This window comes from Suricata suricatta, chromosome 8, assembly GCF_006229205.1.
Source record: "Suricata suricatta isolate VVHF042 chromosome 8, meerkat_22Aug2017_6uvM2_HiC, whole genome shotgun sequence".
Classification (NCBI taxonomy): domain Eukaryota; kingdom Metazoa; phylum Chordata; class Mammalia; order Carnivora; family Herpestidae; genus Suricata; species Suricata suricatta.
Window position 1 is genome coordinate 34,604,159 of NC_043707.1, and position 24,438 is coordinate 34,628,596.

At 55.6% G+C, this 24,438-nt stretch overlaps 1 protein-coding gene across 5 annotated transcripts in view; it reads right to left on the minus strand.

The window, feature by feature from the left end:
- Positions 1-8,208: 8,208 nt before the first annotated feature.
- Positions 8,209-24,438, minus strand: part of WIPI2 (WD repeat domain, phosphoinositide interacting 2) — a 42,987-nt gene continuing 26,757 nt past the window's right edge. Inside the window, exons 4-13 of one of the 5 annotated variants that reach the window (XM_029946068.1) lie at positions 23,286-23,382; positions 22,626-22,723; positions 22,099-22,191; positions 19,698-19,768; positions 17,436-17,543; positions 16,338-16,502; positions 15,425-15,532; positions 14,603-14,733; positions 9,275-9,361; positions 8,209-8,758 (exon numbers count right to left, since the gene is read on the minus strand). In XM_029946068.1, coding sequence (XP_029801928.1) covers positions 8,616-8,758; positions 9,275-9,361; positions 14,603-14,733; positions 15,425-15,532; positions 16,338-16,502; positions 17,436-17,543; positions 19,698-19,768; positions 22,099-22,191; positions 22,626-22,723; positions 23,286-23,382 — 1,101 coding nt within the window. In that variant the 3' untranslated portion in view covers positions 8,209-8,615. Of the gene's footprint in view, positions 8,759-9,028; positions 9,362-10,168; positions 12,597-13,092; positions 13,786-14,602; positions 14,734-15,424; positions 15,533-16,337; positions 16,503-17,435; positions 17,544-19,697; positions 19,769-22,098; positions 22,192-22,625; positions 22,724-23,285; positions 23,383-24,438 lie in introns of those variants that run through there. The other 4 variants (XM_029946069.1, XM_029946067.1, XM_029946071.1 and 1 more) reach the window with 4 other exon arrangements.

Below are 24,438 nucleotides of genomic sequence, written 5' to 3' on the forward strand. Positions count from 1 at the left end.
CACCTGCTTCTAGGCCGTCAAAGTCCTGTCACCTGCAGCTCCTCATGGGGTGTCCCCTGATGTCACCTGCTAACCTCAAAGCAGGCCCTGAGCACAGGTTCACATGTTTTGTCTGTCTCCCCGAGGAGCGCCAGCCTGGGGGGACAGAGGCTGGTCCCCGGTCGCATCTCCGAGCCCTGGAAGGATCACAGTGTTGTCAGGTTGGAGCAAACGGGTCCGGAGGCTCCGAGAGCTGAGAAGCTGCAGGGTGAGCCTTCCAGCAGCAGCGTGTGACTCCAAACCGCCAGCCACAAAGAGTGGCCAAGCCTCACCCGCTGGTCACGGACGCCCTGAGCCCAGACGTGAGGGCACAGGGGGGTCCCAGGAGTCAAGGGTCCTCAGGTAGAGGAGTGGTTTGCTCCAAACTGTGCTCTGTGGGCTGAACGCCCAGGATTCCGGAGAGCCCTATACCCGGCCTGCGAATGTTCCAGACTTGTAGCTAGTGAGCATCTCTGGCGCTCGCTGTGAGACACCAGTGCCGAGTTCCGGCTGTGCCTCCAGCCTGAGGATCTTCCACGGCACAGCCTCCTTCCCCGGGCCACAAGGCCTTAAGGGTGGGAGTGACCAACCTGGAGTCAGATGAAGAACGTCAGTATTTTCTGACCAGGACAACAAAAAGAAAAATCAGGAAGCTGGATGTAAGATGCGGTCACTTTGGAAGAGAGTTTGTCTCTTAAGAAAACTAAACATCTATCTACCATACAATCCAGAAATCATGCCCCTCAGCTACCAAAGGAGGGAAAGAACTTATGTCCCCAAGAAGACCTGTGTACAGGGGCGCTTGGGAAGCTCCGTCGGTTAAGCATCCGACTCCGGCTCAGGTCATGATCTCATGGTTTGTGGGTTCGAGCCCCGCGTCAGGCTCTGTGCTGACAGCTCAGAGCCTGGAGCCTGCTTCCAGTTCTGTGTCTCCTGCTCTCTCTGCCCCTCCTCTGCTCAGGCTCTCTCAAAAATAAATAAATGATGGGGTGCCTGGGTGGCTCAGTCAGTTAAGCCTCTGATTTCAGCTCAGGTCATGATCCCATGTTTGTGGGTTTGAGCCCCATGTTGGGCTCTGCGCTGACAGCTCAGAGCCTGGGGCCTGCTTCTGATTCTGTGTCTCCCTCTCTCTCTTCCCCTCCCTACTCATGCTCTGTTTCACTCTGTCTCAAAAATAAATAAAACACTAAAAAAATGTTAAAAAAAAAAAAGAATCTGTGCACAGACATTCATGTTCATGCCAGCTTCATCCATAACTGCCCAAACTTGGAAGTACATCCTTTGCCCAGCGGTGGGTGCACTGTGGTCCGTCCAGACAGTGTGCTATTATTCAGCGCTAAAAGGGCATGAGCCACCAAGCCATGCATGGGAAGACACGAAGGAACTTTAAATGCGTGTTTAAGTGAGAGAAGCCACTCGGAAAAGGCTGCCTGCCACACGGCTCTGACTATGTGACACTCCAGAAGTGCACCTAGGGAGGCAGCACCAGATCCGTGGGTGCCCGGGGCCGGGGAAAGGAGGGGCGAAGAGGTGGGGCTCGGAGGATGTGCAGGATGAACCTGGTCCAGATGGCACTGTAAGGATGGCCGTGCCTCACTATACATCTGTCCACACCCCCAGAACGTGCCCCACGAGGGAACCTTTGTGTCAAGTAGGGACTTTGGCTGATTATGTTGTGTCGCTATTATGTTGTGTCATGGATTATAACAAGATGCGCCACCCTGGAGGGGGATGTCCACGATGGGGGAGGCTGTGCCTGGGGGTGCAGCTGGGAGAGGGGGTGTGCGAAACCTCTGTCTTCCTCCCAATCTTGCTGCGAGCATAAAGCTCCTCTAAGAAATTTAAGTCTTGGGGCGCCTTGGTGGCTCAGTTGGTTAAGCGTCTCTTTGTTTTTTAAATTTTTTAATGTTGATTTATTTTGAGAGAGAGAGAGAGAGAGAGAGAGAGATCAAGTAAGGGAGGGGCAGAGAGGGAGGGAGACACAGAATCCGAAGCAGGCTCCAGGCTCTGAGCTGTCAGCACAGAGCCCGACGTGGGGCTCAAACCCACGAACCTCAAAATCATGACCTGAGCTGAAGTCAGACACTTAACCATTGAGTCACCCAGGTGCCTCAGCATCTGATTCTTGATTGCAGCTCAGGTCATGACCTCATGGTCCGTGGGATGGGGCCCTGAGTCAGGGTCTGTACTGACAGTGTGGAGCCTGCTTGGGATTCTCTCTCTTCCTCTCTCTCTGCCCCTCCCCTGGCTCTCTCTCTCTCTCTCAAAAACAAATAAACTTAAAAAAAAAAATTAAGTCTTAAAAACAACTGGCAAGCCAGGCTTTCTGCTGCCCTGATTACCAAGCAAGTATTTATTGAGGGGTTCGGGCAGTGATACTGCCTCAAATTCTCCGACCCCTGCCACTGAGAGGCAGGTCCGTGTCCCCTCACCTCGCAGGTGCATGACTCAGGAGAGTCGGGGGGACGAGACGCTGGGTCGCAGAAGCTCCTGGTGCTTCTGTCTAAGTGACTCACTGGGACATTTGCTCCTTGGGAGACGCCTGACCGCCCTGCACAGGCACTCGGTCACAGCCCTGTCCCCAGCCCATTGCCTGCAGCCTCTCGGAGCCCTCAGATCACGGCAGCACCTGGGACATCTGACTGCAGCATGGGGGAGGGGTCAAAGGAGACCACCCAACAGAGCCCACCGACCTGCAGAGCCCTGAGCAAAACAAAAGGTGTTTCAAATGTGGTTTGTGCAACTGGAACCAGAGCGGGAGGAAGCATTGAGTCAGCTGGGCTCCCCGCCAGGCCCTGGTGCCCTCCGAGGCAGATAGGATTAGTACCCCATTTCACAGATGGGACAAGTGAGGTGCGGGGAGGTTGAATACCATGATCAAGGCCACACAGAGAGAGGATCTCAGCCCAGGCCCGTCTGCTTCTGAATCTGGGACCCTCGCCCCTAGGTGGAGCCACCTCTGAGAATAAGCCCTCGTTGGGGGGGGTGCCGGGCACTGGGAAGTGCAGAGGGTCCCTGACAACGCCCCCTAGGGAAGTCAGGCTGGCCCAGCTGCCCAGCGAGGGCCGTCCTGTCCCACCTTGCCAGGGTCCTGGAGGACCACAGTCTGAGGGATGAGGCTGCCACCCCAGCCTTGATGGGGAGCTCCTTCTCCAGGACCTGGGGGTCAGAGTCCGAGGATGCAGCAGGGCTCAGGATGGCCCCGCAGGGTAACCCACCACTGCCACCGTCATGTCTGAGTCTTTTGGTCTTTCTAGTTTATGTTGCAGCCTCCCAGGGTTGGTTATCTCTGAGGGCAATTGTTGGGGGGGGGGGGGAACAAACCAGAGGGCGTGGCCGCACCCCCTCTGCCTCCTGCCTGCTTCCAGCCTTGTCACCCCTCAGGGCCATCCTCTTCTCAGGTTCTGGGGCCTAGCCAGCCCAGAAGGAACCCCTGCATGCCCCCTCCACAGCTCCTTGCTCCTGGGTCACTCCAGCCACGAAGGGTCCCTGAGTGACACTGTTTTGCCTCTAATGTGTTCTGACTAGGGCAGACTCCCTTGCAGGGACAGTGACAGAGGTATCTCACACACACACACACACACACACACACACACACACACACACACACGCGTGCGCAACCGGGTGCTGGGTCAGGGCCCTGCTCTGCTCACCTTGCCCTGGGGAACAGAGTGAAAAACAGGGAAAGGATGTGCAGGAGCCGTGGAAGGTAGGGGTGTGGTGGGAGGGCTGGGCTCTGCCCCAGGACGCGCTGGCAACAGGTTCCCAGGACCCCGTGGCCCCCTCACGCCTCCGAGCCCAGATCTGCTCATCAGGCGTGCGTCTTGGTCAGTCAGCGGCGGGAGCTCTCCCTTCCTCCCATGGCAGACTTGGAAAACCCAGCGTCCTGTGCCATCCGAATACATTTCAGGACGGGCTTCTCAAAGAGGGCACTTTGGAAAACCATCACAATACCGTTACCACATGGAAAAAAAAATTAACGTTTCCTTAGCGGCGTGGAAGAGACCATCAGTGCTCGAATTTGCCCAAATTGCTCTATCAATTTTCCAACTTTTTATTTTGAAAAAGGCCAGTCTTACAAAGTGGTTAAAAGAGGGGTGCACGGGGGGCTCAGTCGGCTGAGCGTTCAACTTTGGCTCAGGGCACGATCTCACAGTCTGTGGGCTCGAGCCCTGCATCAGGCTCTGTGCTGACAGCTTGGAGCCTGGAGCCTGCTTTGGATTCTGTCTCTGCCCCTCCTCTGCTCTCTCTCGATCACACACACACACACACACACACACACATTCTCTCAAAATAAAATAAAGGCATTAAAAAAAGTGGTTCAAAGATCGGTAGAAACTGATCCTTCTGGATTCACGCAGCAGGACTGCCCTCCTTCCTTACTGCTGCCCTGCATTTTCCTATCTAGTATCCATCACTTTAACATCCCAAACTGGTCCTTATTACCGCCCTATTTTTTGGTAATAGCCCGTAGGTCTGCTCATCATTGCTCCCCCTCACCCCCGCTCCAACCCCCAAACAGGATGTATAGTTTCTTTTATTCGTTCCTTTTACATCCCTCTGGGGGAATGGGTAATTGATTATTCATTCATTGGACAAGTGTTACTTGGGCAGCTTGGACACTGGAGCTCTTCACAGAGCCTGGATGTTTGGCCAAGTGCACTACTCAGGTCTTAGGTCTTCGAGATGGCCCTGAGTGACCTTCACCTCTGTATTTTCTACTAAGCATTGCTGGCACAGAGGACTAGTGATTCGTGTTGCCTTCACAACCACGCACCGAACTGAACATTCTTTTCCAATCCGACACAGCCATGTGGATTTTCTTGGGTTTACCAGGGAGACGATCAGATTATTTGCAGATACCGAAAACCCGCCTCCTCCTTTCCAGGATTTTTTTTAATGTTGCCTTTGTGATAAAACAGGAAATTTTATGGTGTATGGATGTTAACAGTTTTTGAGATCAGAGTTCAGGGGCATTAGGTACACTTCCGATGTTGTGCAACCTTCACCACTACCTATTTCCAAACAGAAACTCTGTCCCCACCCCCCACCCCAGCCCTCTCCACGCCCCTCCTGGGCCCTGCATGCAAAGTGTCTTGGGTCTTCTTCAGGGCTGGTGGCGAGGGCTGTCCTGCCCTTTTTCACCGGGCAACTCTTCTGTAATTTATGTTTGGAAGTCTCTGTTCCTGCTACCATCCCAGATTCAGGGTCCCAGCCCAAGCTGCCGTATGGATCTGGAGTCCCCACCCCGGGCACCTGGGCTGTGAGCCTGAGCTCACTCGTTTGTCTTCCTCTGAGCCTGGTTCTACATTTGCATTTACAGCCGGAGTGGGGGTGCTTCTGGGTCCAGCAGGTTCGCTCCTGTTGCTAAAACCCTCCATGATTCCCTACCAACCCACACAGACTCCCGTGGCAATCCTGCCATTTACGGAGCAGAAAGCCCGGTGCCTGCCTCCCCCATGGGCTCCTAGGCGTTTCCTTTGACAAGTGAGCTCCGTATCTATTCAACGATCGGTTGAAACCTAAAGTCGGGCACACACTGCAGAGATTTGAGAGCTGAACTGGAGTCTGAAATGACAGCTGGGTTATCACATCTTAACTGGCCTGTTTCTTTACTGGGTTTTATTTTAAGCGCCTCTGAGCATTTGTGTGGCTATTGCAAACCCCTGCGCAGAACTCTCTGGCAGCCAAGCTCTCCCCCGGCTTATGCAAATAGAACCCCCCAGAAGGCAGCCCCCCACGCACACGGCACAGAGCTCTGGGCTTCTCAGGCAGCGGAGAGACGAGGCCGGCAGCCTCTCAGTCGCCCACAGGGCCCCCAGTTCAGCTCTCTGGCCACGGATCTGGTGCATCCCTTTGGACAGGGGGTGCCGGGCACGCTCCTTCCCTCGGTTTTAAAGACACAGATGCAGGGGCACCTGGGTGGCTCCATCGGTTGAGTGTCTAACTCTTGATTTCGGCTCAGGTCATCTTGTGGTTCGTGGGTTCAAGTCCGACATCGGGCATCCTCGCTCTTCCTCTCCCTGCCTCCCCGCCCACCTCTCAAAACTGACAAAACTTTAAAGCCAGAAGTTGAAAAACAAGATGTAGTGTCCCGTGGGGCTGGGACCAAAACTCTCACAGGCTGCCAGTGGGAGTGAAAACCAAAACGATCTCGGGCAGTCCCCAAGGATGGCCGCCCCCCTCTTCCCGCTGCTCCACGTGTGGAGGGCCATAGAGCTGGTCTTCCTCCCGCAGACCCGCTCTGCCCTGCTCTTCTGACTCGTCTGGACCACAGGAATGGAGTCAACCTTTAAAAGAAACCCGGCAGCCTCCGCTTTCACTCTTTGGAAGTCGGCCACCCTGCACGCGTCCGAGGTCTGACCGGCAGCAAGCCGCCACGCCGAGAGGAAGCCCAGGCAGCCATGTGGGGACGTAGACGTCTGCACAGCTCGGACCAATTCCAGGCGCGAGAACGGAGGCCCTTCGGGTGTTCTGGCCAACAGAGCGCTGGGTCCAGACTGCAGAGTCGTGACGGTCGATCCATCATCATTCAGGCCGAGTTGTGGGTGATCTGGGTACGCAGCAGGGCACCTCTTACGCCATGCCCACCTTGGAGGTCTGGTGCAATCTAAGGCGGAGCATCGCACACCTCGTGTCCGGCAGCCCCACTCCTCGGGGAGAACCCCACACGAATGCCCCAAAATACGTTCATGAGGATGTTCATGTCGACGCCGTTCGTACATCCCCAACCTGGAGACGCCCCACGCCTCCGATGAGAGAACAAAGTATAAAAAGGATGTGGCTTCCATGCACCGGAGAAACCACGCGGGAGCTCCCTAAAAACCTGAGAGAAACGCATGTGGAGGCCCTGTTCTAAATATATCCTCTGGGACAGTGGGGCTGTCTGCAAAACCAACAAAAAGCCTTCTCGTTTCCTCCTCCTCTCACGGGTCTGCTGAGTGCTCACGGGCCATAAATGAAACGCTCGGGATTCGAGGAAGTTGCAGGCTGCAAGGGAGGTCACCCCGGAGGAGGGGGCCGTGGGTGTGCGGCAGGGGTGCCCAGAGCGGGGAGACGTGTGGCCAGGCCCAGGGAGAGTCCTGGTGGCTGGGGCGTCAGAGGTGATCTTCCTGCTGCTACGGGCTGAATGTGCCCCAAATCCATAGGTCAGATCCTAACTTCGGGGTGCAGCCCTCGTGAATGGGATCAGCGTTCTTACAAAACAGAGACCCGCAGAGATCCCTCACCCTTCCCACCTTGGGAGGCCACAGTGAGTGGCCGTGGCCTAGCAGCCAGGAAGCAGCTGGCTCTCTCCAGACCTGGAATCTGCCAGGCCCTCGGTCTGGGAAACCTCGCCTCCTGAGCTGCGAGACAAGCATGCATGTACGAACGTCACAGCCCTGCCGTCCGACACTTCCTGTCTGGCTTCCAGCAGCGACCTTCCTTAAACGTTCACTCAGACGGCCTCTGTGCCCAACACAGAAATCGCGTCAGGGAACAGATTCTGGTATGGGGACTGGGCGGGTTAAGACCCTGGCTGATCGTTCATGGAGAACACAAGGTCACGACAGAACTGTGTAACCTAAAGAAATCAACTCATAAATGCCAATTAGAAAAGCTGAAGGGAGACACGCCAGAATGTCAGCCCTGCATCAGCTCAGGGTGGGGGCGTAGGTGACCTCGGTCCTCTTTATCCAGCCCTGTTTTTTTCACATTCGTCCACACGGAGCCTCTTGTGTTTATATGATCAGAAAACTGTTACCCATGTTTATGTTTGCACGCAGAGCAGCCAGGAGGTGCCTCCACCAGGAGGACTCCACCCCTCTCAGCCAGGGACCAACCCCCCCTTTCCAGGCAGGAGGTGGAGGGCCTCCCCTTCCCTCACTGGCCAGCAGGCCTCCTGGGTCCTGGGCCCAGGAAACGGGGCCTCTAGGCCGGCACCGCACAGAGGCCTGCACAACCCAGCAGCTGAAAGGGGAAGATGGCTGAGGGCCCCCTCCGTGGGCCTGCTCCCCTGCATCCCAGGCTGTGGGGCAGGCGGGACAGTGGCCCAATCTCACTCAAGGACTATGGAAAGGGACCCAGAGCATCAGCAAAGTGGCATCTCCGGCTGAGGCAGGACAGCTGTCTGCCCCATTAGGAAAACTTTATCTCGAGGGATTCCAAGAAGTCTGTCACTGGAGCGCAATTGCAAACTGGAACACGAGGTTTTGCATACACTTTTTATTTAGAGGAGAGCCCAGCAACCGTGGACCACCCCCCTCAAGGTCCCGTGAGCGTTAAACAGAGTGAGCGGGAGGCACAAGAGGGCAGCGACATTTAGGTTCAAACCCAGCAAGTTAACGATGGCGTGTTCCTGCCTGTCACAACTGTGCAGACAGAAGGGAGAAGGCAGGTGCCCTTGGAATGCACAGCCAGCAGCAGCAGAGCCCCATGTGGTCTGTCCCCATGACCACCTAATCCTGGCTTCCCGTGAAGAGCCTAGCCGGTGCCACAGTCAATGTGCCCTGGCGTCCCCTTCCCCCAGAGGCTACTCGAGAAGCAAAACCAGCCCCGGGGGTGGCCGGTGACCGGCTGCAGCTGGGACGTCACATAAATGGAAGCGAGTGCCCCATTTAAGAGCCACCTAACCTCGCTGTCCCCATGACTGCGGGCATTGCGGTGGGGCCCGGGCAGGCCGGGAAAGATTCTAACGGCATCTTGTTAGAAACTCCGTTTCTTACATGCGGGCTTGCTCTAGGGCTGGCTCTCAGAAAAACTGAACAGGACATCCCAAAGGTATCATTTTAAAAGGCGGCTGGAGTTTATAACGTTCTCCACCCAATATGCTCTCTGCCTGTTTCAAGCACCTCAATCCCTACAGGACTGGCCCCCTTGCGGACACCACCCCACGGGCTCGTCCAGACCCCACTCGTGTCCCAGGCCCCCGCACACTCCGACTAGACTGGGCAAGGCCAAGGGGTCTCCTCCAGGGAGAAAATGGGAAGGAAGGGGCCCCACTGCTCCACCCCAGCCACCCCGCCTCCCTCCCTTGAGGGAAAAGGCCTGGCTGCTTCTAAAGGAACTCAGATACGTCTTTATGTCAATCCACTGAAATAAGCACAAAAGGGAAAAAAAATTACAAATGTTCCCTGTGAAAATACGGGACCAAAAATGGGCACGTGGAAGGAGTCATAGGGTCTCGGGGGGTCTCCCAACAGCGCCCACACAGGACACCAGGGGCTGGATGTCGGTGTGTGGTCCCAGCAGGGGCGCGGTCCCCTCAGACACTCACCTGCTGGTGTCCCCGAATGGCTCTGCAGAAGGACTACACCACACAGACGTGTCTCCACCTCTGATGTCAAAGGACAGCCTGTCCAGCCTGGGGGGAGGGAGGTCTGTGACCCAGCAAACCGGTGCCCGGAAGAAGGCGCTGCCAACAGAGGCCGCCAGCCCAGCACTGAGCCCATGGTGAAAGCGGGACCCAGGCAGGGGTGCAGGCCAAGCCTGCCACCCAGAAGTGGCCGCACCGGCTCGACCCTGCGACGTGTCTCAGATGAGGCCGAGAACACCACTGGACAGAAGCATGTCATCTGTTTCACAAAGGGCAGAAATCTGTTCCGGGGGAAGTCCGTTATGTGACTTTAGTCTGGCTTCGGGCCTGGCATTCGATCCTGAGAGCACAGGTAGGGGGACAGTGCCTCTCAACATGGCGCCAACAAGACGTATGGCCTGCGAGCAGCGACGAGGCCACAAAGGAGAAAAGGACCCCACGGTTTTAATTCCTTAATGCAGTCGTAAAATGCCAACAGCAAGGGGCCTCCCGTGTGACGTGGAATCAGCAAGCACATTTCCCCGTGACGTGTGCACACACCACCTCCCACTCTCCCACCACGCGAACATGCGCTGCGCACACTCCCTCCCTCCTTGCCCCACCAGGTACACTGTCCGCACACACTCCCTCCTCACCCCCACAAGTGCACGCGCACCATACATGTACACACACACCCCACAAGTGCACACGCACCATACACGTACGTACACACAGACACTCCTCACCCCCACACCCACATGCACTGGCAGCACACACAATGGCTTCACCTAAAAAGGAAATGTAAGAAGGAACAGAATTAAATTACAACTCAGCAAAGAATGATACGTTATAGGGGTGAGCAATCAAAACAGTTCCTTTAAATTCTGAGCTTTAAAAAGATTTAATTTTTCCAAATTCAAGACTTTCCTGTTCAGATATCAGGGAAGGATAAGAAGGGCTGGCCACGCCTCAAAATCCAATTTTTTTTGTGCTTCACAAAATCCACAGAATGAAAAGGTACAATATGGGCCAAGGGTTAGGCCCTGGTAGGAGCCCAAATATACATCCGTGAGACCTGCCTGGCAATGAGCGCTGTTGTCGTTATTTCCAGTAAGAAAGCAGTTATTCACTTAAGAATTCTATAGGAAGCACTCCTCCCCCACAGAATACAGCGGCTTGAACCCCCTCTTCGTACGTCCCTGACACCACAGAACCCAGGCACCAACTCCCCCACCTGTCAGCCGTTAGCTTGAAAACTAAGTACACTTGTAAAAGAGCGTATTTGGGTTTTCAGCTGCGCTAGCTACCGTGTCACGGACACATTTTAGATGAGGGCTCCTGTCATTCCCTGCATGCACAAGACAGGACCCACACACACATGGGACAGGCAACACACAGAACTGAACCAGCATGGCCCAAACACACCCTGGCAGGCGGCCGCACAGACTCCACTCCCGCCACCGACTGGCCTGTTTCCCTCTGTTACGCTGTGACCTGAGCACATCTAGTCCTTTCTGTATGTGACCCACCATCCCGCCCCCCCCAAAGCCCGGGAACCCCCTCCTTGGCAGGCAGGGAGCGGGACAGGCAGGAGTTGGTGGCCCGCGCTGGTGGAGCAGGGTGACCATGGACAGTCTCTCCCAGCTACCCTCCAACCCAAGACCCACTTAGGCTTGGGGTCCTGGGATCTGGGAGTGGGAAAGGCGGGGGATGGAGCCATGTGACCTTGACTGGGCCTTATAGTCACAGTGTTACTTTGCCTTTCCTGCCAGCTCGGCGTTCACCAACAAGAACCGAGGAAGAACCGTTGGTTCCATTCGGTCAGACCAGGCTCTATTTCAAAGTTAACCGGGTGTCTGCGGCACACATGGCCCGTGTAGGCAGTGGCCCCGCAAGGCAGGGACGCTCCTGCAGTCTGGTACGGGAGCCTGAGGCCCCGGGCACACCCGGGCCACGCCGACAGGAAGGGGCTAAATCAGGGGCTGCCATGGGAGTCTTGGGCTCTAGCTTCAACCTGCCTGTGGCTCTTACTGTTCTAGAAAGCACAAAGCGTTTGGTCCCAGTCCACACAGGGCCGTGACGTAGGTTTCCAGGTGTTGGTTCCTACCCCGTGATTCCTTGGGAAGCTTGGAAAGCTAGGACTCGATAAAAAGTTACCACTGGCATTATGGCCTGGAGTTCAGCAGTCAGTGCCGTGTCGGGTACAGCCAGGGTCCAGTCCCAGCTGAGCTTCTGGCGCGGCGGCAAGTCCTGCTACCACGCCTCTCAGCGGCTTCTTCTGGGTCTCTCCTCCCCAGTGTCCCCTGCGCGCCTCCGGCCTGTTGATGCCTGGGCACAAAGCAGCACCTGGCCAGCCCTGTGGGTGCCCCTTTAGGCTGGGCAGGCGGCGATGGTCACAGCCACTCAGGCCACCTTTCCCCAGTGTCTGTCCCACCACTGAGGAGACGGCTGCTGACAGGACCACCAATCACACAGATAGATGGAGCCGTGCACTCCTGGCCAGGAGGAACCGCAGAACCCATTGGACTCCTCACGCAGCCCCTGGCATGGGAGCCAGCGAGCAGGCACCCAGCCAGGCAGCACTGCATACACGGCAGGGAAGGCAGCTCTCTCTGGGAAGCAGGGCCCCTCGTCCGCCACACGGGCGTCTGACACTGGCTTCCCCTTGAACATTTGCCGAATGCGTCACCAAAGGAGGCCTGGAGCACAACGCCTTGTTCCAGGGGGAACAGCGAGGGCCTGACGTGGCAGGCGTGTCCTGCGTGGGGCCCAGCAGACCCACACCCGTCACACCTGACTGCAGGCCAGCTTCCAGCCTCCAGCCTCCAGGGGAAAGCATATTCTACCTTCAGCTCCGACTAATACAGCACCTGCACCTGCCGTCCCAACTGGCATTTCTAGAGATTTCTGCCAGCCAGAGCTTACTCTGGGCGCCCCTGGCACCCAGGCTTTCACCTGACCCGCTGGACGCGCAGCCACAGGCCTGTGGGTGGACCTTAAGGTCAGGCACTCAGAGCTGGCACCCTCCCCCGCTTCTCCGGGTTACGCGGCTGCTGAGACCAGACACACACAACCCACAGCAGACACCTCTGCCCTTCCTCCCTCCTTGGTTCAAAAGCTCGACAAAGGGAAGAGGGAGGGGCAAACAGTTCCACCTTTTCATTTCTACCCTTAACTGTCACCATTCCAAAAAAATCTACGCGATCCTTTATGCTGCCACCTCCATCTAAACGGCCTCTGAACGTTACCTGCGAGGTGCCTTGGTCTGGAATGCAGAGTCTGAGGTATCTGCGGTTGTTTCAATCTGCGAGAACAAAAAGGGGAAGCTGGGCAAACGCTGGCCCCCGTGACCACAGCCTTGCGTCACTCTGCTGAACAATTCCATATGACTAAGTGGAAAAGGCACGTATCACGCCGAAAGGCAGGCGCTCAGAGCCAACCTCCCTGTTTCTAGCACTCTCTACCGCTTCTGACACAGGTGAGGAGAGCCCCTGACAGGCAGTGGGGCTCAAGGTCAGAGGACAGCTCGTGTCCCCACCATTCTTGGTCTGGGGAACAACTACTAAGTTCCCTAAAAACAGACAAGACCCCGACACAGTTCTTCGAAAGGAAAATTAAAGACCGGGTGACTGAATTACACAAACCAGACCACCTTCCTCAGCGCTGGCCTTCCCGGGTGCTCTGTCAAGGTCACGTGCTGTCCGAACGCAAGGTTTTTAATGCCAGAGAGAACCGCTCTCCTCTAATACCCACGTGGAAAACAAGGCCAGAAACAAAATACAAGTCCAGCCAGCAAGAAATCCCAGAGTAAGCCAATCTGGAAAGAATTTAATTAACAAAATAAAACGGGGAAAAGGGCCCAGGAGGGGCTCTGGGGAGTGAGCACTGCCGCCCCCAGCCTGCCGAGCCCCGGGAGGGCTCTGGGACCCACCCACGCAGACTCCACCTGCACCCCCCGCGACTGCTCCGCGAGGCGCCGCCGGCTCCCAAGAACGCGCCTCACTGTGCACACAAAATCCGGGCAAGCGCGGCTGTGGTCAAGTGGCTTCTAGCTCCCCTCTCCTCTGCTGGCTTGGCACAGGACTGCATGCAAAGCAAGGAGGTTTCAAGGGCTTCACCAGACAGTTAATTTTGGCAAAAAGAGAAAACAAACAAAAAGCTAGGATTCCTAAGCAGGAGATTAAAAGCCACCGAAGTGAAAACAATGTATTTCTCGACAGTACGGAATGACACTAGAGCTACGGTCTTTTGTTTTTTTTTTCTTTTGAAGTCTCTGGCGTCCTCTCTCCAACTCAGGTCAAAGTTCATATAGCAGCATAACACAAAGTCCTCTGTCAGCCAGTGTTCTCTGCTTCTGGGGTCAGAGTTCATAGGTCAAGTTCAGTCTGTCCGAAGAATCATAGGAGGGTGCTCGCTGTCCTCCTCCAGCCGCAGTGCGCCGGCCTCGTCCTCCAGCCCCGCGCCGCCCACGGCCCCCAGCTCGTCGGCATAGGCTGCAAAGAGACAGCGGGCCGCACTCAGGGCCTGGGAGGCAGGACGGCGGCAGCCAGCGGCCTCCGGGACACGTCCGAGCCTGAGTGGGCCGCGGCACACTCTACGTCTCACCGTCCTCTCTGACTACAAGCCTGTGTGGCCTTGGGCAGCCCAAGGTGGAGCTGTGTATTTTCCAAAATTCCTAAAGGTCAAAAAAGGTGACTACGTAGTACCATGGGGGCTTCCCAACAGACAGGCCACTGACTTTCCTCAGCAAACAGGGAGAACGGACACCGTTCCTGAACCGGTGATGCGGGATGCTTGGCACCAGACACCCAGGGGCCTCACCCAACGGAAAAAGCCACTTCCCCTTGTAGTAGTGGTGTGCACCTCCGGTCTCCCAAGGCAGGGCAGAGTCGTAGGACTGACCCCAGGTCAAGTTGGTTGTGGGGGTGGGGGGAGGGTAGACAGCTTTCCTGTCTGTCCTGTGGCAGGGGGGGCCCCGAATACAGGCCCACAATCCCATCCTCCCAGGGCGCCAGTGCTGAAGGGGTGTCTCGTCCCCTCTGGTGAATGATCACACAGGACCAAGGACGCCCACTTGGCAACATTGAAGTCGAGGGCACTGTTTTAGCAGCAAGCCAGGGATAATGCATGTGCACCCAGAGCAGCCTGGCCAATCATGGCTATTTTCCCTTCAAAAATGAAGAGAATTCATCCAGCCTCGAACCCCCCCAGTTGCCAAGAGCTTGCCTCAGGGCCTGGCCCGCCCCGCCCAGGGGCCAGGGCGGGTGGGCATCTCTGACAGGTCCCTCGGGGTCTGTGGCCAGCCCTTACCAAGTCTGCTCGGGGACGAAGGCAAGTGAGTACCAGTGGCAACAGCCGTGCCGTAGGTCTGCGCCACTAGGGGGCAGTCGTGAGAGGCCGAGTCTAAGATTTCATTGGTTGTCTCCATGCTGCCGTCCAGCCTGGAGGGAGGGAGGAAAACAGTGAGACTGGCAGGGGTCCGTCAGGGGTCCTCAGGGGTCCCTGGGGCCAGACACGCCCCAGAAAAGGCACCAGGCACACCCGACATGGACATGCGTGTGCTCCTCCTGCTGTGCTGACTGGAAGCTGATGCCCTGAGTGCCCTCGGATTTCTCACCAAGATTTCCACCTGGGAAGTCTGGCGAACCAGCTACACCCACTGAGACAATCTCCCACCTTTAAGACTGAGGAGCATTCACTGAATTCACTATAAAAACAGACCCCAATGATAGCATTCTAGTATTACAGGATCATCGTTAACAGAATTCCTGGTTAGTTCAAGAAAAGCAAAAGCAAAAGCAAACTGCACCCTTCCCAATGAAATATGAATTGCTTCTTTTCAGAGAACACCTGTGTCTCACGGGGAGGCAGCAGGCTCTCCCGGAATGCACACTGCACCGTGGATGATGGTGGACATCGGCTGCCTGTTGGATGTCTGCCCAGTCACTGCACTGGGCCACTGGTGGACAGCGCGGGAGAGCGGGAGGCCCGCATCTGGTTCTGTCTGTGCAAGGGCATCTCTTTGGTGGCAGAGGCCAGCCCCACTGGCATGCGCCCCTCTGGGTCATTGTCTTTTGGGGACACAGGCAAAGATCCAGGGGTGGGTGTGCCTGCCAGCAGAGGCCCGCTTACTTGTGCTGCTTCATCAGGGTGCACTCGCCTCCCTCCTGAGGGTCCAGGTTGTACATGTACAAGTACCCGTCGGATGCTCCCACCAGCAGCCGAGGGATCTTCTGAATTCTAGGAAGAACAAGGAGCCTGACTCGAGGATGCCCACTTTCCCACAACATCCTTGGTGAACCTGCAGCCTTGGCTTTGGCATGGCCAGGGAAGACCCCCCCCCCCCCGCAATCTCACCCCCAAATGAGCAGAGTGAGATTCGTGCGCTAGACAGGTATAGATAGATACAGAGAGCACGCCCACCCGCTGTCGGAGGCCACGGCACGGGGGCTGCGGGGTCCTGAGTGAGTGAGCCCCAAGCCCCCAGAAGAGCTGGGAACAAACTCATTTCTCCGCCTTCTCTGATGCCTAAGGGGGGATATTTTCATCAACTTTCTCAACTATGTTAGCTGGACAAAAAGGAGGTCAAGTAATGTTTACGAGACTCATGGAATCATGAAGATGGGCTGTCACTGAATTTTCAAGACAGCATCTGCCTGCACGGTGGCACTCCGGCCGCCCCGGCACACCTCACGCAGTGCCTCATGTATCCTGCAGCCTCGCGGGGCTCCTCTGCTCTAGACTTCCTCTGTTTCTCTAGTGACATTAACCAATATTCCCAGCAGAAACAGAAAGAGGAGGAATTTTTGGATGAGAACAATGCAGACGAAGCTTTAGGTCCGGCAGCGGCGAAGAGGCACTTCGGGGCTCCCTCCGCTGCCACCTAACTCTGGGACAAGCTCCGAGAAGGCCTGAGTTCAGGGGCTGTTCTGGGCCAGGAGCCACCTGACTGGGCCGCACCTCCACCATCTCCAGTGACCGGAGACCAGGCCCCCCCACCTCGTGCACACCGCAAGAGAGAGAGGGGCCCCCTGTCACTACTCACGTGGCCAGCGAGCAGATGTTCTTGTGGCCACAGAAAGGCAGGCGCACTGTGGCAAAGGCTCTGCCCTGGTTGAACATTTCAGTTACTTGGGAGGGCAGGTAGCTGGTGGACGCCATGAGCACTTTGCCAAAGTAGCCAGTCCAGGTGGTAGGCTCCTCTTGAGGTCTGGAAGGAGGAACGTCATCAGATACACGGAGGCAGATTTCTCACTAGGACAAGGACCAGGTCGCTTCTACTTACAGAAGCAAGTATCAGCCCTGACACCTGAAAAGCAGGTCCCTACACCCTGGGAAAAAGGGGTGCATGCAGAGAATGATGACGCCTCAAGAACCTGGGGACATTCCAGGTGCGTCACCCAGGAAGGGTCAGAGGCGGCCCGTCAGGCTGCAGAACCTGGAGGAGCTGTGCTCCCCCCGGTGGCCACGTGAGACCGTGGCAGACATGAGGCGCGTCCACTCTGCAGCACAAGTGAGGATGCATGGGGCCACACCCACGACCTGCCCTCCGCCCTAGAACAAACGTTTTACCAGGAAGTCTCCAGAAACCTTATGAGCACACATCATTATTTTCCCAGAGGCTGTTTTTGCCGTTGTTCGTCGTCTGTAACGTATCATAAATATTCCTCTGAGTAAGACAGCACGTAAACTAACACTCATTCTAGTGGCTGGCTTTCTACAACTGAAGAACCTGCCCTGTGCCATGCACACCCATCAGATCCACACATAATTTAAACCCACGGCTTGAACAGCGGAAATGACCCTCGGGCAGGCCAGAGCCAGCACCCACTCTTACAAGCTTCTGTGGGTAAAGGCAGTGGAAAGAGGGGACCTGTGCACAGACCCCAGGACATCCCTCTTCACGCCCCCCTTCCCAACCTCCACTTCTGCCCTGCTGCTTCATCCTTCGGGGAAGTCATCTCCCTGCGGAGCCCAGATCTGTTGACACTTACTCTAGAGCCAGCTCCAGGGGCTCAACTGGTAAAAACATCCACAGGCAGGACACTGCCTGTGTGGGTGCTTCACCCAGTCGGTAGAGAAAGTGCTGTGTGTGTGTGTGTGTGTGTGTGTGTTTTGAAACAAATGCATCTTTGCAACTCACTTTTCTTTCACAGTCTCGAGTTTGAAGATGTGCACAGTCTCCGTGTTGCTGGACGCAGACAGGAACATGCTATCCATGCTGAAGGCCAGGGAGCAGATGCTCACACACCTGCGGGCAAGCGGAGGGGGCCTGAGCGACACGGTCCCCCACAAACCCTCCAGGGGGCGAGTAGCAACCTTTCTCCTGGGGCTTTCAAGTCTGAGAAGCAAAGTTCCCAGAACCGGCATATGCGAGTCTACTGACATCTTTCTCATTTCCCTCCAGACACTTTTCAAAAGTTTTTCTTAAGAAAAGAAAACGTTTTAAAGATACTAACAAGTTAAGAGCAATACTTTAACATCCTGTTAGATAATTTTCTTTGAACCCAAATAACAAAGTGATTCATGGCTTCACTAAACCGTTTTTAGCTGAATTAGGCTGGATTTTCAGCACTCAGGTTAATCAAAAAAAGTCCAATAATTCATAGCGACATGCAATAAGGCAAACAGGCAACCTTTATAATATTTAAAAATGAAGCAGAACTTTCAACATGCTAAGACCCTATCATTTATCTTAAAAAACCGCTGTAAAAACCCCAAAGCCTCAAATGGATCAGCAGTTCCTCGTAATAACCTCAGAGGTACCAGGCACGCTTGCCCTGTCAATTCGGCGCATGTTTATAAAGGGCCAGCGGCGTGCCCAGCACTCCAGGGACAAATCAACAACAGCTCTTGCTTTAATGGAGCCTCACGCTGAGCCAGGAGCACAGAGCATGTGCCGCCAGAAAGCAGAGCCTGAGAGTAAAAACGGGTGGCGCTGGAGAAGCACAGAGGAAAGGGGCACTCCCGCGTGAGGGCCAGCGGCTGGCCAGGTCACAGATGTGGCATCTGGCACAGGGGATAGCACAAGCAAGACCCCACGCAGAGAGATCATTCTGAGAATGAGCGTTGAGTGTGGCTGGCCGGGGGCGACGGGGACGGGGGACTGGGCTGGAAAAGCAGGGAGCAGCAGGCCTCATGCAGCAGGGCTGGGGGTCTGTGGTCAGCCCTGCCCGCAGAGGTGAGCCCTGAACTCCCTGACAGGGGTGTGCTTTACTGACACTGACACCCTCAGCAATCTGGGCTGCTGTCTGAAAATGGACCCAAAGGGCCAAAGGAGTGCAGGGGCGGGGGAGTGGTGGGACTGACTTGGGGTGCCAACACCCCTGCTACCTAACCAAATGTGAGACAGGAGCCAGCGTGGAGGCCCTGTGACCCAGGCACCAGGTCAGTGACCATGGCGGTGTTCACCGAGATCAGGCACCTGAGTGAGGACAGGCAGATGGGGGGTACCTTGTGGCAGGTCACTGGGGGGGAGGGGGGCCAGCATCCAGCAGGCAGGGAAATACGGGTGCAAGTGGACCCAGCAGCACACAGACGACACGGTTTAGGAGCCTGTGGGACTGCACAGAACAGGAGGAGAGGCTCCAGGGCAGAAGTGAGACACAGAGGAAATGGAGCAGGAGCAGAAGCAGCAGCAGCAGCAGGAGCAAATTCTGGAAAGGTGTAGTGTAAGGAAAACCAAGGGAAAAAAGGGAAGAAACCTAAGAAGCAGTAATGGGAAGGGGCCAAGGCCCCTGGCTTTGGAGACAGGACCCTAAAGCATGCGGGTGTCATCTCTGGGAAGGACCCCATGAACCAGAGGGAGCGGCGATGCACTCTGAAAAGTTCCCAGAAAAGGGCGTGGCCAACAGCAGCAGGTCCTGGGAAAATCTCCAGCCCAGTTCCTGCCCTGAGGTGGGCACCATCAGTGGCCCCTTCGGGACAGGGACCAGAGCCCCAGAGCCAGTCCTGTGGGAGAGGGTCCAGGGCGTGCGAAGTTCAGACTCGCCTCGCTGTGTAGATGGACAGGGAGGTTAGCGGAGGGAGCACTGAGCGCCGAGGGGCTGTCTGAGGAGAGGAGCAGCCAGGAGCATGCTGACGAGGTCCGGAAACCATGGGCCTGCTGCCTCAGAGCAGGCCAAGGAGGCCATATGGCCCCAGGGGGCCCGGTTAGGCCCCTGCCTCCTCATTCTTGGGCTGCCTGGCCACCACCCTCCATTTGGGGGGCTCACAGACGGCAGAAAGGCAGCTGGCTTTGTAAACCTGTTCCTTCACCCACCAGGCTGACTTCCAAGCCTCCCCTGACCGTCCGGCTGGGGTGAATATCACTTGTGCATTGAAATGGGGCTCCCAGGATGCAGAGAACATACTCCTGAAATCAAATGTCAGCTCTAAAACCAGTCTGGAGACTTCAGTATCTTACCTCTTAACTCCTCTCCGGAACTCAAAGAGTTTTTGTCCCTCTGGAATGGAGAACACCCTAATCACGGTCCCCTGCGACAGGTGAAAGAGGGGAAAAAAAAAAAAAAAAAAGGATTTTAACCAAGTAAACCCAGACTTCTGCCTCCTTCACGTCACACTCTGTAACATGAGGGGCACTGCTCACCTGCATGCGGTTCCGCGCGCCCCCCGCACGCCAGCAGACCCCACTTTGCCCACAGTAACACTGCCCACTTCTGTGTACGCTCTCCCAGTGCGAGCCCTGTAATCACTGGTTATTCTAAACGCCGACAGCCTTGGAGTCAAGCGTGCAATAGTTCCGGTTCTTCCACACGATGTGATGTTTAAATTCTCACAAGCCGACCCTACCACACGTCGGGAAGGACCACCTTGCCTGCGGACCTGCGAGGTTCGAGGTGCCCCACCCCTCGGCCCCCCGGACTGCCTCTCTTGCCGCTTTAGGCCGAGTTACTGATCAAGGGAACCACTGGCTGGAAATGTTACTTAACGGTCTAAAAAGGGATAAATCCCCACTTACTAACACTCAGAAAACACGTCTGACTCAGACAAAGGAGTGTGTGAATGAGCCGTGAACAGCCTGACGTCCCTCGTGGGGACGAGCTGTTCTCAGGATGCCAGGCTCCCTGCCACTGCCCCGAAGCGCGGGGACGTGTGCCTGCAGAGACAGGACTTGGACACCTGGGACAGGAAGTCAGAACAGCGAGGCACAGGGACATGAGCGGCTGTCTCGCCCTCAGTGTGGAGAGAGCACCACAAGCTACGGTGACGCAACAGCACAGAGAGAATCAGCCTCTTAGACCGGAAACCTGCACAGAGGTGGCATTTCACATGTGCGGGGGTGGAAGCATCACTCAGCCTGTCACCTGACACCAAGTGGGTTTCAGAAGGTTCCACCTGTTTAGTCTGAAAACCACTCTCTGATATCTGACATGTTTATAAATAGTAAAAATAAACACAAGCTATAAGCAACCTAATTATAGAACACCAGGAATTGTTCCTTTTCAAAATGTTCTTTAAATACAGTGATTCTCTTTGGATAAAAAGAAACCACCTGAGTTTGCAATTCTTGAGACTTAAAAGCATAAACTAACACTTTCACAGACAAAAATAACCACAGCAAAGGTTTTGTCCTTTGTAGTCTAAAGTGTCAGATTTAGAGATGGTGTTTAATGGTGCACCTACTGCGTGCTAATTAATGACAAGCTGCTAAGCAGCCTCGCTGTGCCCGCTGAAGGCAGGACTGAGCACACAGCTGGGGGCGCCCGGCACCCAGCACCCAGCCGCCAGGGCTAACCCCGTGAACCAAGGGGATTCTGGTCAAAAGCAAATCAGAAGATTGCTCTTCATCGTCCAGAAACACAGAGTCCTGTTGTTAGCGGCCCTGAGGCTCCACAGACGGTGTTAGGGGGCTGCTCCGACCCCACGAGAGCTACGAGAGGAGACTTTATTACCCACGGGGTGACAGAAGCTTGCCGCCACTGCCCTGGAAACCAACGTGGTGGCGGCATCCTCGTCCGGCAGCATTTAAAAGCAAAGCCAGGCGTGGAGTCCAAGTCTCTGCTACCACCCAGCTGGGTTACCCGGACCAGGTTATTAGCCTTCCTGAGCCCCCGATATGAAATAAGAATGCGTGTACCTTGCTAAGGGACGGGGTGGGGCAGTGAATATAAAATAAAGGGCCTGTGTCCTCGGTGACTCAGGGAGCCACAGACGGCAGCAGCACTGTTACAGAAACTGGGTTCAAGCGAGCGGACTTTTCTTGAATCGCTCGTGGCTGGCGGGGTCGGTGGAGGCGACAGGAGGGAGGCCGCCATAGGCTGCCAGTGAGCATAAGCTGGACGGAGGACAGCTGGATCGGAGACCAGGGAAGCCGGAAAAGAATGAGACGTAGCCTGGCTGGCAAGACTGTGACACGCCCTGGTGCCAGGGAGGCCACGAGGGAAGAGGCCCAAGCGGAAGGAAGTGGTTCTGTCCTCTGTGGGGAGAACCTTAGAACAACCACATCATTTTAAGCCACAGAATTTGCTCACTGGACTGGTCAGTGAAGAGCCAGAGTGCAGGCAGCTGTAACTTACACAATCGCGTGGTCAGTCCTTAAACAAGCAGACGCGAGAGGAAACCGTGAGCATGGACACGAGTTCAGACCTGCTCTGAATCACGTCCCCAGCAGAGCGCACACAAGTGCCATCATGGAGGAGTTTGGGGGCGCATGTTGCCCACACGCTCTGCGGCGGCATGTCCCGCAGCCGGCCTGGGGGTCAGTCGACCCAGAAACTAGTCTGGTAACTTCCATGTGAGTGGAACCGAGAAAGTGTGCCAAAGCCCCCAGACTAGCGTCCCCTCGGGCCACACGGTACACGTACCTTCTCTGAGGCGGTGGCCAGCTTGGTTCCACTGGCATCGAATGCCAGCGCTGCCAAAGGACTGTCATGAGCCGGGATCATGTTCGCAGCCCTCTGAAAGGGAAAACGGATGGGACATGGCTGCTGCGTGGTGAGACCACACCCCATGCTGCCACCGTCATTAGACCGGCGTGCTGACTGGCTGTGCCTAAAACCCCACGTCAGTCAATACCAATGCCACATCCACTTGTTTACTGGGGGCAGGGCCCAAAGAAATGCCGCTTCTAGCCCTAGAGAGAGCATAGCAGGCTCTCCGAGACGTCCTCACGTTTCCCTCCACTCTATCAGGTGGTCTGCCAGGAGCTCAGCGCTGCAGGAGCGAGCCCGGGGGTCCGCCGGGAGGCAGACACCACCTGGACCCGCCTGGCCATCAGGAAGGCGGCAGTGACACTGCCGAGCCATCGTGGAAATGAGGCGGCCGCAGGCTCCGCGGCACTCAGGGAACAGGGGCATTTGAAAGAGTGAGCCCAGCACAGAAGGAGCCTCACCAAGTTGATGGTGTCGAAGACCTGCACCTCTCCGATGGTCGCACTGCCAGGGTAAGCCAAGTAACAGTTGTCGTTGTTTATCGAGAGCGCGCACAAGCCTGTGGGGACACACGGAGGCCCAGGAGCGGTAGGCCGGGTTGGTGTTTACGTAACAGAGAACGCAGACAGCAAAGGGGGCCCCGAGGCAGCCCTGGCGGCTGCTATGTGCCTTGCCTCAAGTGCCACAGACACAGCCACCTCCTCTGGCGGCCTTTGCTTGAAGCTGACCAGTAGCCTCAGGGTGGAAGCTGAGGAAACCAACGGTTTAGGTTTACTCGGCCACAAGCCCAGCAGCAGAGGGAAAGCAGCTTGGTTTCAGGGCAATACTTTCAAAAGTACATGGAGAAAATACTAATCTTTAGAAGGCAGAACCAGGGGTGCCTGGGTGGCTCAGCTGGTTGGGCATCCGACTCTTCATTTCAGCTCAGGTCACAACCCCAGGGTCGTGGGATCGAGTCTAGCGTTGGGCTCCTCACTAAGTGTGGAGCCTGCTTGGGAGTCTCTCCCTCTTTTCCTCTGCCCCTCCCCTGCACATGCGCACACTCTCTCTCTCTAAAATAAAATTAAAATAAGTAAAAGATAGCATCAGAAAATGAGACTTTCTTCCCACAATTCGTTTACCTGCAGGGTTTGGAGGGGTCTCCCTGATCGTGTGCAGCACCTTCATGTCCCGGATGTTGTGTATATAGAGAGACTCCTCCAGGCACACGATCAGCCTCTAGGGAAGAGACACAGGAACAGGAAACCAAACGTAAAGAGACAACACGATCCTCACTCATAATCTTTACTTAGCTGACTCCTGGGGGCAGAAGCTCCCTGTTCCTTCAGGAACGCCAGGCGGACTGGACACCCACGTGGAGGGCAATGACCATGACCGGGCAGCTCTCCTGCAGCCCCGTGCTCCTCATTGGCCACTTACGTGATGTCCAAAGCCAGCAGTGCCTGTTCCCATGACCATTTCTGCCGACTATACCAGGGCCTCTAACTCACTATTACAGAAACTGGTAAACTACAGCTAAGAAAAGTACGGATTGTGTTTTTAGATTGTTTTTGTTTGGCTCACCCCTCCCCTCATGAAAAGCAGAGCAAGTGCCTTGGACAGGTCTGGTCAAGGTCATTTGCTTTCAAAAACCCATGCTGGGGGCGCCTGGATGGCTCAGTTGAGCATCCAACACTTGATTTCAGATCAGGTCGTGGGATCAAGCCCATGTCAGGCTCTGTGCTGAGCAAGGAGCCTGCTAGAGATCCCCTCTCTCTCCCCACTCTGCTTCCTCCCTGGCTCGTGCGTGTGCACATGTTCTCCCTCTCTCAAACACAAAAACAAAACAAAACAAAACAAGCCACCCAAAAATAGAAACAAAAAACCATGCTGAATAAAACATGAAAAATTTCATATTTTTATGAAAATAAAAGCTTAAGGTTTTGTTTTTTTTATTTGAGAAAGAGAGAGAGAGAGAGAGTGTGTGCACTTGTGTTGGAGGGGCAGAGAGAGGCGAAGAGACAGTGAATCCCAACCAGGCTCCACACTGCCAGCAAAGAGCCCAACATGGGGCTCAAAGTCACGAACTGTGAGATCATGACCTGAGCTGAAATCAGGAGTTCCTTAACTGAGTCACCTAAGCGTTCCCTGTCTATCCATCTACCCACCTATCTATCTAGTAAGTGCAGAGGCTGGAGGGCAGGGGGTGTTTGTCTATCTAGTAAGTGCAGGGGGTGAGGGGTAGGGGATGGAGTGCAGAGAGAGAGAGAGACAGAGAGAATCCCAAGCAGGCTC